This window comes from Macrosteles quadrilineatus, unplaced genomic scaffold (genome assembly GCF_028750875.1).
Source record: "Macrosteles quadrilineatus isolate MER2022 unplaced genomic scaffold, UCM_ALF_1.0 Scaffold_9__3_contigs__length_116548681, whole genome shotgun sequence".
Taxonomy (NCBI): Eukaryota; Metazoa; Arthropoda; class Insecta; order Hemiptera; family Cicadellidae; genus Macrosteles; species Macrosteles quadrilineatus.
In genome coordinates this window covers 1,460,096-1,475,046 of record NW_026542602.1, presented here as the reverse complement: position 1 = coordinate 1,475,046, position 14,951 = coordinate 1,460,096, and the positions used below count along the sequence as shown (strand labels likewise).

Here is a 14,951-nt window from a genome sequence, read left to right as displayed (position 1 = left end):
AATCTGATCTAGTTAGAAAGTACCTACAAAAAATATAACAAGATTACACAAACCCACCCAACTATTGAAAAATCACAAACAAAAAACATCGCAGAGAACTGTATAATAGGAAAAACTTAAAGAAATCCTGAAAGAAAACAACAATTAGGACAAAAATTAGTTGGTAAAGAAAATGGACATGTCTACACATGAATGTGGTTCCAGCTTAAAGTCATAAACACATTTTTTTCACTAATAGGTAATAGTGATAGAAAATGTTTGCAACAATCTTTCAAATAACATAACTCTTCACCTTCACCATTAATTTCAAACACAGGAAAATTGTTGTGTCTGTTTGTAAAATTATTGAAAGCTAGTGAACTACCTAAGCCAGAATAATTTGTTTATCGAAATTATATTGATTTGGAATCAAAGAATGCTACTTCATTTCAATATTGAATAAATATTTATTTGCTTATATTAATTGTTTGTTGGATTAAAAGAGATTTTATATTATTATTTTCATATATAATTTTTTACCAGAGGAGTACACCTATTATGATACAACTTAATTCACTGTAGGTAATCATTTATAAAATAAAATAGATGTATACGCATTTTAAAATAAAACTGTATAGAACATTTCAAAAGTTTTTATAATAATTTTAAAACATTATAAATCCACCAGTAAATGTATTTTCTGTTCCAATCTACTAACATTTCAAAATCTAATACAATCATCATCCAAACTGGTGATATTGAAAATTTGTCAACTCATGAAATCAATTAACCTAGAAAGCAAGACTATTGAAACATTGCATGGTTATAAATCATTTTTGTTGTTGAGTTACACAGCAAAGTTAATATTTTGCATGTCGATCTAGGAACATTTTGTTTTTGTAAAGTTGGCAATTCCAACTTGTGTTTTTCAGGTTGGGAACTATTCAAGTCTGGCTAAGCTAAATGTATGTCTTCCAAAACTGTAACTTGATAATGCTGCTTGTAATGTCTGTCATGTGTTATGTCTTTCTGTCACATTTGTACAGAATATTTCATTTTCACAACACCACTCGGAGTTTCATTTTGAAACTTAACATTTGTGTAAATAGTGACACTTATACAGTTTTGACAAGTGGTGCTGTGACCATTGTTTTCTAAAATACAGTTGTTGTTTCAAAATTTTAAGAATAAATTAAATTCCATACTGACATTTTTTGTTTCTACTTAGAGTATAATGTAAAGTATTATAGTTTTATAGAAAAATATTAATTTTATCTAGCTTTTTTATTGGTTGTGAAGGTTAAAAGGAGGCATTATCATTTATAATTTGAAGTTTTAGATTTTACTCATTCAGGACGGTGCTGGTAAGTTTTCAAAGTAGCAAGAGAGACACAATAAAGGTTTTCGAATAAAAAAATGATAATGGATCTCTTTTTTTCCTGAATTTAAACTCTTTTTTCTTTGAAAATAGTTAGATATCCAAAGATTCTACTACAGTTAAAGATATATTTTTCATTGTATGGTTTTTTTATGTTCAGATTCATTTTTGAGCTTTGACACACTGATTTCTTGATTTCATTAAATTAAAAAGATTAATTGAAAAGTGCTCTGAAACTATTAGCCAAGCCAAATTTAATAAAATCAATTAAAAAACCGTATATATTGTTTTCATGACTTGAAATATGTATAATCTTGAAACGTCTTCAGAAGATTAATATATGGTTGATCTTGAAAGTCTTGTAATTTGTATCAGTTATTGCGAAATCTGCTTAAAATATATTTAGCTGACATTGATTTAACAAGTGCAAATTCTTCAAATTTATTTTAAAGATTAATTTTATCGACAGGGCAGAACTTAGATTTTGAAGTACATTTAAAATAAAACACATTTTTTCATACCATAGAAATGTAATGCCCCTAGACTTAACTGACATTAAAATAAAGATTACATTACCCGTATTTTAGTCAGTGTGTTGTCCATGAAGTATTAATAAATTCAAATTGTTCTAATCATTTAAATTAATCTGTATTTTAGAATGCATCAACATTTCTGTGTTTTGTGCTTTCTGTTATCCTCTTCAGGCTCTGTCTTATGTATAGGCGAATGAATCTAGCAACGCATTGGCTAAGCTGGAAGAAATACCGACAGAGTTCGAGTGTTGTTTTTGCAATACCAAGGTAGTATAGCGAGAAATATACTGAATATACCATGGGTATTCCTTGTTAGCTGCTTGGCACGGTTGTATTTTAACTGGTGTATGTAGATATTTCTTATCTCTTTTCTTTGCTTACATTAACTTATTATTTAAGTTTTATAGCTTAGGAATTGTTAAAAGTCAGTAAATGTTGCAGATAGACATTAATCTGATTTGTTACAACTCATTGTAATTCAAAAGAATTTTAAAAATATATTTAACCGAGACTGACTTTGGATAAAATAAGTAGCTAGCCTACCAGTGCGTAAAATCTGAAGTTCTGATGATGATGCTAAATTGAATTTGACTAAATTGAAATCGGACGCAGACGGACTGTGAGACTAAAGGTAGTGATGTTGTAGTTTTATGTCTCAGTGATGCCACTTAAAATTGATCAGTTCTGTTCGTCCTTGTACTGTACTCGGGACTGGCTCACCCCTTGTTTTGTTCAATATTCCGCTCACAGGCCCAAGGCCATATTTCCCTAAAGGCGAACACAGATCACTTGCCAGGGGCCTTGGTCCGGGAGGGGGAGGCCCCTCAACTTGACTTGAGGCCTCAATAGAATTTTTTCTCTCTTGAAAAAGAATTTCACCGATCTGTAAGGAGCTTGATTTTTTAACCAAGCTTTTACTATCACGGTATCCGAAAACATCTGCAAAGATCAGAAACCCAATGTTGCCGTGATTGCAGAAAACAATGGTAATGTTATGCAAAAGGTATTTACGAATGTGTTGTAAACCTACCCACGGTTTTCCACGATTGCGTAAGACGTATCCGATTTCACTGTAACTGCTGTGGCGCTTATTTCGTTGTGACAGAAGATGATTTTGTTTTTTTTTATCAAGAGTGCCGCAGTTGAATTAATTTAAACAAATTATACTAAAAACATAATTAATCTACAGCATATACTTTCCAAAGCAACCCAATTTTGGCACCCACCTATTCTTTTCCCTACAGCACTATACTCTGAACACTTATGAATCCTACTAATATTTTGTGCATTTAGAACTTTCTCAAATTTAAATGTGTAGAATTTGTGTGCTTTCAGTCTGTAGCTGCTTACATAATACCACTTCAGCATTTTACTTTTATTATCACTGACTGTTATCTTGTTTTCCTCTTTTAGAATTTAAATAGTTCTTTGGTCTGAAAGGTTGGTATTAACTGCTAGGAAATATATCATATGTTGTAAAGTATTTAGCTTATTTTGGTGTTTTCCGTCAAGCGAAAATTACAACATACACAAACCAACCAAATTGTCTTTAGAAAACCCATAAGGATTAATCTATAAGAAAATAGGTTGATCAATAATATGATTCATTATGTTTATTATTTCTGTCAATTTCAAACACTGGACCTTAGTAAACAATCATATTATTAGAGATGTCCTTATTATGATAAATTTTGGGTTTTGATCATTTTTGAGTTAAATGTCTAATTTTATCTAATCAACACTCAAGTATCTGTATAGTACATTATTTCAGTATGATATTTTTCTGAATCCATCACTACAACTACAGTGTAATAGAAACAGTTTGTTTAGATTCTGTACCATATTCTGTGAAAATTTCTCTTGAACAAGTCGCTAAAGCATTTCCTTGATCCATCTGTCAATGTCATTTGAGTATTCCTTTATTTATGTTAGGTTTATGGCAGTATTATTTCTTTATGATCAGGACTCGTTAAATAATGCAAAAAAATACAAATCAAATCATAAATGTTTGTTATAAACTAAGACTTAAAAGATTTACAATTTTTATTTCACGTGAATATAGAAAAATTAGGGTATGTGAAAGGTGACTGATTATTAAAATATCCATTCTTTCTCTTTTCTGTCTTTGCTTCTTTCTTGCTATCAATGCTGTCTAAAGGTTATGAACTAGGAAATATAAAAGCAAAACCAATGCTGTGTGCTAGGAGAATCTCTTTTGTTCAGTTCAAGGAGGTTATTTATAGTGATTAGTTAAAATTAATCAACATTTAACTTTTAAGAATTGTAAAAGTTACATTTTGTCGGTTTTTGGTGACTTCCAGTGTTGTATTTAACTGTTATGGCAAAATGCCTTTGCATGGAGAGCTTTTGACGTTTCGTTTCTTTGTAAATTACTTTCCGCATGAAGCCTATTCAAATTTCACGCGAAACTATTCGGACTTCTCGAATATTATTGGTCGAAATTTCAGGATGAAGACCAGTTCGCAGATGTTGAATCCGATTCAGTTTCATCTGGTTAGGTGAGTTTGGTGGTCAGTTTTGTGCTGAAAGTTTGCTAAAGTCGAGTTCAACTGCTAAATTTCTGCTCAAGTTTTCTGCTTGCAGTGTTTAACTAATTGTTCAGTGTTGGTAAGTGTCACTAAAAACTAACTCTTCTGATAATTCCTGAACTGGTTGACATGGAAGCTGCTGCGTGATTTATTTTTGGACACTTATGCCCCTGAGATTATTTTTATTGATTACACTATGACTATTTTCATTGTGTTTTTCACATAGGTGATAAGTTAACGGTAGCAACTGATTAGACGAGTGACTACCAAGAGCCCACTCATCCTGTTAACTTTAAATCGAGTTGAACCTTCATCCTAGCCAAAACGGCACAATTTAAAATTACAAATTTGTTGCAAAACCTAATTGTTATTAGGCAATATTTTAACACGTTCGCTACTGATCGCCACATATTTGCGACACTGTGGTCATTGCCACAGCCCGAGGTATACATTTTAATATTATATTACATATAGACCGGGTGTCACTTGGTTAACAGTACACACAGACCACAAGCCAGTGATGCAGCAAAGTAAAAAACAGTTTTGCCAACTATTTTATGACGTCACTAATCATCATATCCACAGACCAAGTGACGCACATATGCGACAGACATCCCTGTAGTTCACTGCAGAGAAAACAGGGTCTTCCAATAGACCGTTATGAAGATATAAGGTTTTTTATAACATTGGGACACCGACGCAAATATGCGACGTCAGTCTATTTTAATGTGACGAGCCGTCGCATATTTGCTACGGCAATCTATGGGTAGAAACCGTCCATCGGATATATGCGTCGCTGGTCCATATGAATAAAAAAATTTCATACTATTGAGGTAGCGAATGTGTTAATTAGGTTGTAATAGTTTTGCTCAAACATCGACATCACAAATAATACAAGTAGTTGTCACTTATCTATGGTTGAAACATATTAGATATGGTTATATTGATGGATAAAGAATGTTTTGCCACATCAAATTGAAAAAAGGCCTAAAGTCAGGAGAGGCGTTTCGCAATACGCCACTTACAACCATCAAATTACATTTTAAAAAGTAGTTAAAAACATAAAAAGAAAGTGGTAAGTTTCAAGATTTATATTATTTAAAAACCTCTAAATTTTGGTTGTACTGCTGTGAAATATTACAGTTTCCTAGAATATTAATGAAAAATTAGCAACCCTGATGATATTCTTTGACTCTATTACAATAATTATCAATTTTATCTTTTAACAAATTTTAATTTGCCAGTTAAAAGTTCTTGTATTTTTTACCATAACGATAATATTAAAATTTTATTTTACATTTCTACCATTACTTACAGGGTAAGTACCACACTTTGCTGCATGAAACGCTTGCATAGAGCATGGTATTTGCCAGTCATATTTTTAGCAATAGAATATATATTTGTGATCAATTTCAGTTTAACCATGTTTCTTCTGTAATTTAAGCCATTTAATCAATAGTAAAATTGTGAATACAAAAATTAACAAAAAATTAAACTTCTACGTAGGAGGGACGGGTTCGATTCCGCTCATCCACAAGAAACCAATGAGTTCAAACTGCTTACCTAAAATCATTTGAATAACTCCTCTCCCAACTTCTCTGAAAAATGCCCCTCGGTGTGGATAAGAAAAATAAATAATTAAATATTCTTACCTAAAGATGTTTGATTTCCTGTATAGAAAACAGCAGGTGTTGATTAACACTACAAATGCATATTTCCAACATCAACACAGGTAATGTAATCCTATACTTGACAATCCAGACCAATCCAATAAGAAATTTCAACATGTCAATGCACTTAAAACCAAATAGTGACAACTACACAATTTCTTGACCATATCTCATTTCCTTACAGGTAAGCACCCCACAAATAATTTCCAATACCGTATATCAAAGCATATGATTTTGCATGTCCAAAACAAAAAAGTCTAACAGTTAGATTATTTACATGGTTTATTTGCATCAAGGTAAAGAGGTATTGTTCGATACTCTTGACAAGTCCCATTTTGGGGCTAGATACTATTTATTTATCAGCTTTGCCTCACTCGTAAACCACTATCTTGCTCTGAAATAAGTAACTTCCATGAGCAGTGAAATATACTGAGAGCAAAACACAACATTAACTACTCGTGTTGACCAACAACAACACTAATATATGTTGACCTGACAGGACTACAAAGACTTCATAGACGCAGAGAGTCTCATGCCGCTAGCTACCTCAGACTTTCGCAACCCTGTGTGCCTGGAGATGAAGTTGATGAGGAGTGGGCGAGGAGCCTACGAGGGAACTGGAGTCATGGAGATAGGCAGTGTGGACAGCAGCGATACATACGCTAGCTGCACAACTCAACCGTTCAATAGTCAGGTAAGGGTGTTTAAAAACTATTAACTTCCTTCCAGAACTCCTAAAGCAAGAAACCAAATTCCACTTAAGAACTGACAGACTGCCACAGATTCGAGAGACAGGTCCGAGAGTCCTATCTACGCTGCACTGGAGGTTTTACAAACCTGGTTAATGAAAGAAACCTGTATTTAGTGCTCACCAAATCAGAAGGTTTCAGTACAATCCTGAGAAAAGTCAAGCTTTTTAATGTTTGTACACATCATAGACCCCAGCAGCAATTTTTCAGGGGGAAACTGGTACCTCACAGAGTTTGGTTTGTTTTAAACATGTTTCCATTGCCCCTCCCCCTTCACAGCAGGTGCTTATGTTAGATATTGGACCCAAATGTCGTTGATCATCAAACTTTTGATAAACAGTCCTGACTAAAGAACCTGCTTAGTCAGTAATAAAACTAACATCTTAATCATTCAATAGTCATCCTTGACTGATCTTTTACTCAAAATATGCAATATGGTGTGACATTGAGGTTGAAATCTAATCTAATTTAAGTTTGCACAAATATTCTCAAACAACCTAAAAATGTTTGTGATGCTTGTCCTGTTCTCCATGGACATGTAAATAAAGGATATTGTCTATTGTTATTATGATCTATGATCCAGTGTCTATGAGCTATCGCCTATTGTCTATCATCTGTTGTAAGTTTATTGTTAACTTACCCTCAGCATGTTCCCGCAGGGAGATCTTGCAGAGACCCCGTGTGATCAGTTGGACACCAGCAACTTGTACATAAACCCCCTGGAGAGCCCCAGTCCCTGCGGGGGTGTCAAGAAGAGTGCCTCAGGCGACCCCGGACTGCGGAGTCTCGGGGCGTCACCTCTTGACGAGACGTACCGAGGGTTCGGGGCGACTGATCACGGAAGTCGGGGCAGCCTCAATGACACTCCCCTGCCTAAACATCGGAAGACAAGATTCCAACAGGTAATTGACACTTTTTACTGTGTCACAACTTATGTAGCCGTTTCAAAGTTAAATGGTTACTCTTTATTAAGGATATTGGAAATGGCTTAGATAGATCAATTACAGCAAAAACGTCTGGATTGCAAACATCGGAAGACCAGATTATTTAAACCGGTGATTGGAGTTGTGTTTTTTGTGTTATAACTTTTGCTAGCTATTTCAAAGTTAAACGGTTACTCTTACATGATTGAGGTTTTACTGGTACTGTGGCTAAATATGGCTAAAATCATTTTAGGAACTTCAACTGATCGTTATGCTGCGCAGTCATCATATCACGGCCGTATTCCCCTAACGGCGGACACGGCGGTTGCCGGGAGCCTCGGCCTAGGAGGGCTAGGAGGGGTCTCACTTGGGGCCTCAAACTTTTTCTCTTCAATTCAATTCAATTCAATTCAAATTCTCTTTATTCATTCACAGTACAAGTTTTTATACAATGAATAGCGTCAAATAAATATTAAGATGAATTATGCTTTACTTATCGCTAAAACAATCATTATCTTTTCAAAACAAATTTTAAGCTTAAGAATAATAAACAAAACAAAATTAAATCAAATCATCTTTCTAAACTATCATTTATGATTTCTCTTGAATTCCAAAATTCATCCAAAGAATACAAAGACAATGAAAGGAGATAATTTTTCAATCTTTTTTTAAAAACGTCAAAACGTTTTTCCTCTATTATAACTTTAGGTAAATTAAATAAGAATTTTATGCCAATGAAACTACATTTCTTCTCAAAAAACTTAAATTTATGTCGTTCAACCTGCCTAGTATGCCTTAATTTATAGTGTCGAATATTTGTACTATTAGTTTGGAGGTTTAATTTTTTTACATGTAATATAGTTTCATAAATATACAAGTCATAGACTGTCATAACACCTAATTTAGAAAAAAATGGTTTCATTGATTGGCGTTTATTTTTAATTTTGAAAATAATTCGGAGTGCTTTTTTTTGATGATGAAGAATTTTATCCAAATTTTTCTGGGTAGTTCCTCCATAAATTGCTAAACCATAGGATATGTGAGAATTTATTAATGCAAAGTATATGGTTTTTAAAGTATCAATATCACACACCCTTGACATTTGTCGCAGGGCGTACTGTATCTACCTTTTGACATTTTATCAATTACATGCTCAACATGCTTATCCCAATTTAGGTTTTGATCCAATATCAATCCGAGAAATTTCGTGTACTCCACTTGACTCAAGTTTGAATTATCAAGGTAAATATTCGGGTTCAATTTACATCTTGATTGTTTTGTGGAGAATGATACAAAATTTGATTTACTGTAATTTATTAGGAGATTTTTGCTACTTGAGAAATCATTAATTGATAAAAGATTTAGAAAAGATTTCAGTTCGACTTCCTCTTGGGAATTGCCTGTAACTGTGATGTTGGTGTCATCAGCATAAAGACACACTGAACTTCCTCCATCGACAGCTAGTGGGAACCCCTTCATATAACAAAGAAATAAAAGAGGGCCCAAAATAGATCCCTGGGGGACACCATATTTAATATTTTTGTATTCAGAGTAAACATTTTGAGTATAAGAGTATTTATTATTTGGATGGCAGAAATTATGCTGTATTTGGACACATTGTTGCCTTCCTTGCAAGTATGAACTGAACCACTTAAGCTCTTTATTATTTATATTTAAGCCGTGAAGAATTTCTATCAATTTCTTATGTGAAACAGAGTCAAATGCTTTTGAAAAGTCGAGAAAAATTCCAATTACCTTCTCATTTCTGTCAATGGAGTCAATTATTGATTCAATAAAATCGATACCAGCAGTTATCGTAGATTTTCCCTGTCGGAAGCCATGTTGCTCGGGATCCAACAATTTGTTTGATTCAAGGAAGGTTAAAAGCTGGTTATATACTACTTTTTCATAAATTTTTGAAAACACAGGCAATAACGAGATTGGTCTATAACTTGTGGGATCATATTCGTCCCCCTTTTTAGTTTTTATAGACCGGTACTATTTTGGCAACTTTTAATTTATGAGGAAAGATACCACAAATTAAAGAGGAATTTATGATATGAGTTAATGGTTTTGATATGAGAGGAAAAGCATGTTTAACAATGGTAACTGGTATGTCATCCATCCCTGTTGAGAATTTATTATCTAATGACTTAACTATCTTTTCTATTAGCCTTTCATCAACTTCTCTAAATTTGAAGCTGCAGGTTGGTTGGGGTGGTTTTCTAAGGTTAGATTCAATACCGGTACTTGTAGTATTTTTATTAATGTTTGGAAGAACAAGGTCATCAACCACATTAATAAAAAAGTTGTTCAGAATATTACCTACGTAAGTTGGGTTTGATTCGATTTTATCGTTGAACAAAATTTTCAAATTTTTACCAGGCTTTGTCTTAGTATTTACTTCAGAATTAATAATTTTCCAAATTGATTTGGATTTATTTGTGGATTTTGTTATTTTGTCATTGAAGTATTGTTTTTTATTGTCTATCAGCTGAATTTTTAATTCTTTTTTTAATTGTTTGATTTTATTTTTTAGAGGCTCAGACTTAAGTGTTCTATATTGTTTTTCTAAGTTCACTAAATTTTTTTTCTTCATTTTAATGTCATTGGAAATCCATGAATTAGAAGTAGTAGTTTTTTCTACTTGGAACATTTTAGGGAAACTAGTTTTAAAGGCATGTACAAAAATCGAAATAAAAACATCATACTTAGTTTCTACAGTGGCTTGATATACTTCAGACCAATCTTCTTTAGCTAATAGTGTTAAAAATAAATTTATATTAGTCTCAGAAAAACTCCTCCTAAACACTTTATTTATACTCTTAATTTTACTTTTTATTCCATATACCTCAAATAATTGGCCATCATGGTCAGAAATACATGTTAAAATACCATATGCTATGGTTTTTTTGCATTCAATATTAGTAATGAAATTATCTATAGCAGTTTCTGATTCGGATGTTATTCTTGTGGGAAAGTCTACTTTATACTCCAAATTATGTGATTTTAAGATATTCTTAAATAAATAATATGTTTTATCTTTGTTTAGAACATTAATATTAAAGTCTCCAGCTATGACAATATTTTTAAATTTACTACTCAATATGCTACACATCAAATCAAATTTTTCTAAAAATATTTCAGTTAAACAGTGAATTGGAGATCTATATAAACATACTAAAATAAAAGAAAATTGATTTTCAGTGATTAAAGATAAACAACACTCAAATTTTTTTTCCTCTATAAGATCCTGGATTGCTTTTATTTTTATACTTTTACTTTTAATAGCTTTGCTTGATGTATTCTTGATAAATGTATTTCTCCGATAACGTCTCATACAAATATGATACTAATATTATTATCATAATTTGTGGGTTTTTTCCCACTATTGCGGGACGTTGGTGAAATCTGGTGCAACCACAAAAAATCTTCACCATTTTGCCGTTAACGTAGGAGTTATCACTATTCATTCCTGATCACGGAAGATGTCCAGGATTTTATCGCGACATGGGAGTCAAAGATCATGGCCCCACGAACTCCGAAGATCTTCACGGTTTTGCCGTGAGGGGAGGAGATGAAGATGATGTCTTCACAATCGCGCATGATTTTCACAATTTCTTCCCGGCCACATGAGATGTCCATGATTTCGCCGTGATCGGAAGAGATGAAGATGACGTTTCCACGCTCGCCTAAGATGCTAACAATTTCTCCCGGGCCATAGGAGTTCATGATTTCACCGTGATCAGAGAATACGAAGATGATATCTCCGCGATTGCGTATGATGTTCACAATCCCTTTTCGACCGCGGCAGATGTCCACGATTTTACAGTGACCACAGAAGACGCTTACAATTTGGCCGCAATTACAGATTTTGTATAAACCTTTTACAGTATATCAATTACAGTAATATCTTTAAACAATTTATTTTCAAAACTACCAAATTTTGATCTGATGCCCGAAGGTAAAAAATTCTTACTCAACCCGAAAGAAATGAAAAATGTATGGCCTACGACCTAAGACCCCTAATATTATTATTCAAAAAGTTAATAGACTTATTTATTAGCTTGTCTCCTAGGTGATTTTGCCGATCGGATTGTTGGAAACAGAAGTTCATTTATTGAGTTGAAGCAATACCACAAGCATTTCTTAACCCTAAAGTTCCAACCTTCGAAGAATCAGATAGGGGCCTCTCTGGTGAGCCCGGGGCCTCATATTTTAAATACAGCCTTGCATCACAACGTTCTTCATTACTTCTGTACTAGAATCCAATTTCCATCTGTTAGATTTTGTTTTACGTGAGGCAAACATTTCTAAAACAATGAACACAGATTTTGTAGTTCTGATTTTTATATGAACTTATTTTGTAACATTTAATAGTTTAATGTATTCTCCATTTTAAAAATATTTTAGTGATGTTTTTCACCTAAAATACTTAGAACTGATGTAAAAATATTTGTTTTTTTCAGATTTTGGCCTTCATCTAGATTTGCTCAATTTATCACAAGTCCTCAAATAATTTATTATTTTAGGCATAAGGACAAGTCCATAATAAATAAATTTAATACATAGACATTCTTGTTTAATTTTAACCAAACTACTGTATTGCAGAGCACATATAAACATGTAAATATATTGTGGAGTATACTGATTTTCAAAGTAATTGGTTTGTTTAGTGACTATCTACAAAAAGTATCCTCTAAAAATTACACAAGATTCAATAATAACAATAGTAAACAAATTTATAGAATTCACTATGTGAAATTGCTTGCTAAAATGTTTAAGATTATTGTTGGTATTTTTATAAAAAACTTTTCAATAAATTCCCTCTTAATACACTATAACACTGCCCAAATCAGTTCAGAATCAATTATCAAACTACTTTTTCAACCTTTTGATTCAAACACAGTTTTAATTAAACATTCAAATACTTGAAAATCACCATCATATTGGGGACAAGTAAGGGATGATTTCCAAGAACTGGTATGAAAATCAACTTAACAATCAACCCTTTGTGGTAGATGTTAGATTTGATCGTTTGTTTATAAATTTTAAACTTGATTTGTGATGATTTAGAAACCTTCATAGCCAAAAATCTTGCTATAGTTTCAGTTCAAATGGTTGTTAATATTCAGTATTTAGCTTAGAGATGTCTTATTCTGAAGTTAGTTTAATGCTTGGCCCCTTTAAATCCCGATAAAATGATAGTTAGGTGGAGTATAGAATTTTTACTATTGTTCAAGTATGTTAGTATGAGATGATAACTATAATAGTTAATTCCTTCCATTTTAGATTCTTACTTGGAAATTAACAAATATCTTGTCAATTGTGTAAAATATTTTTTTGATGGATGCCATTACGTCTATTTGTGTGTGTTTATATAGAATAGAGCATAAATTCATTATAGATATAGAAATATTACTTAATGTTTGTGTGTTAATAGTGTGTGTCATCATAGACATTTTCACAAAATTTTAGAATTTTTTACTGTTAGAGGCACATAGACTGGTTTTCTTAGTTTCCTGTATATATTCTGTTTGTTTTTACCTGATTACAGTATTTTTAGAAGATTTGGTAAGTATTATTTGTAATAAAACAATGTATTGAACAAATTTATCAATGCCACATGAGCTGTAGTGTTAAGCAAAATTTATGTTGACTAAATAATCTATAAATTTTGATTCATAAAATCAGTACAGTATTTATTATTTTTATTTTGGATTAATTTCTCCCTACTAAGTTACATCATAACAATATATTTTTATACATGCCGTACCAAAAAGTAAAAAAAATATCTGTTTCAAGCTGTTAGGTATTATTAACTTGGCAAATAGAGTCTTGAACTAAGGGGCACATAGTCATGAGTTACCTCATTTCTTTTAGTCAGGAATAAGTAAGTGTGGTCTTAGTATTTTATTTTTTTCTGGAGAAATTAGTATCTGCATAAGACATGTAAGACAGATTGAATGAAAATTTACTTGTATTAAGCACTGTGGAAAGAGAACTTTTTTACATTCAGAAGTAAAATACACAAATCTTGACCACTTTAAATGTCCACTATTTGCCAATTATCCAATTAAACTGTATATATAATATGATTTAACCCAAATTTTTCACTAGTAATTAGTAAAATGCAAATGGTCTAAGTATTAAGGAGTGCTAGGAGGGAAAATTCAATCTACTCTTTTTATCTCTTGAATTACTTTGAAATTTATCTTCATGGCAGTGAATCTGGCAACCAGCAATATAAATGCGTATTTTATATTTAACACATTTATTTAACACTTATTTTACTTTTCAGCCAAAATTGGGAGAATCTCTTGGCCGAGAATCACAAGAGAGTTTGGAGACGATAAAGCGGCGAAGACCTTCGTTTATGCCTTCAAAATCGCTCGCCACCGCCACCCGAATCATAAACCAGCATCTATTTGGCCTTCAAACTCTTAGTAAGCCGGGTAAATAATGGTTATATTTATAAAGTGTTGTTTCATACAACAATTGAAACCTACAAACCAGAGAAAATATAATTAATCAAATTTTAAGTACGCTTATAGCTTGAAATAAGCATGTGACCAACTTGATGGACCTATGACGCTATTTTAATTTTAATGTTTGTAAAGTTTGTACATTGCCTATAATATATCTATTGATTTAGAAAACATCTTCCCAAGTTACCTAGAAAGCTGTATAAACAATAGCTAACTAATTTTATTATGAATAGAATAGCCAGATCCTTCAGTTCAGAAGTTTTCTGAATTCATTTTACACTCCATAGATTAGTTCTGAATCCATTTTTGATAGGGATTTTTTTCTTTATGAAAGTGTTATAAAATAGCTCTGTTTTAAACAAAAAAATACCAAAATACAAACTTTTGTCAAACCTGAGGTGGGAAATACCGTTACTGTGCAATAATAGTCAGGAACCTCCCTTTTCTTTTCGGTATTAAGTGAAATAATATTATTATTATTGTCACCCATTACAACCTCGTCAAGGACTTTTCAGCCAGAAATCTGTTAATGAAGACACGATCAGCACTTATTTCACTTGATTGTTCTAACAGTTCAGGTAACGTTACAAAAATAATTCTATTCTCAATAGTAATTTAAGGCCAAAGTACTATACCTAATGCTTTTAATAGGAGGACCACATTTAGCAGGATATTTATTTCA

At 32.3% G+C, this 14,951-nt stretch overlaps 1 protein-coding gene across 6 annotated transcripts in view; it reads left to right on the top strand.

Annotated features, from left to right (window-relative positions):
* Positions 1-14,951, top strand: part of LOC129002277 (potassium voltage-gated channel protein Shab-like) — a 49,589-nt gene that overhangs the window by 29,324 nt on the left and 5,314 nt on the right. For 2 of the 6 annotated variants that reach the window (XM_054429959.1, XM_054429957.1), the window contains exons 4-7: positions 2,080-2,157; positions 6,609-6,803; positions 7,518-7,760; positions 14,083-14,236. In XM_054429959.1, coding sequence (XP_054285934.1) covers positions 2,080-2,157; positions 6,609-6,803; positions 7,518-7,760; positions 14,083-14,236 — 670 coding nt within the window. Of the gene's footprint in view, positions 1-911; positions 945-2,079; positions 2,158-6,608; positions 6,804-7,517; positions 7,761-12,250; positions 12,356-14,082; positions 14,237-14,951 lie in introns of those variants that run through there. The other 4 variants (XM_054429958.1, XM_054429960.1, XM_054429962.1 and 1 more) reach the window with 4 other exon arrangements.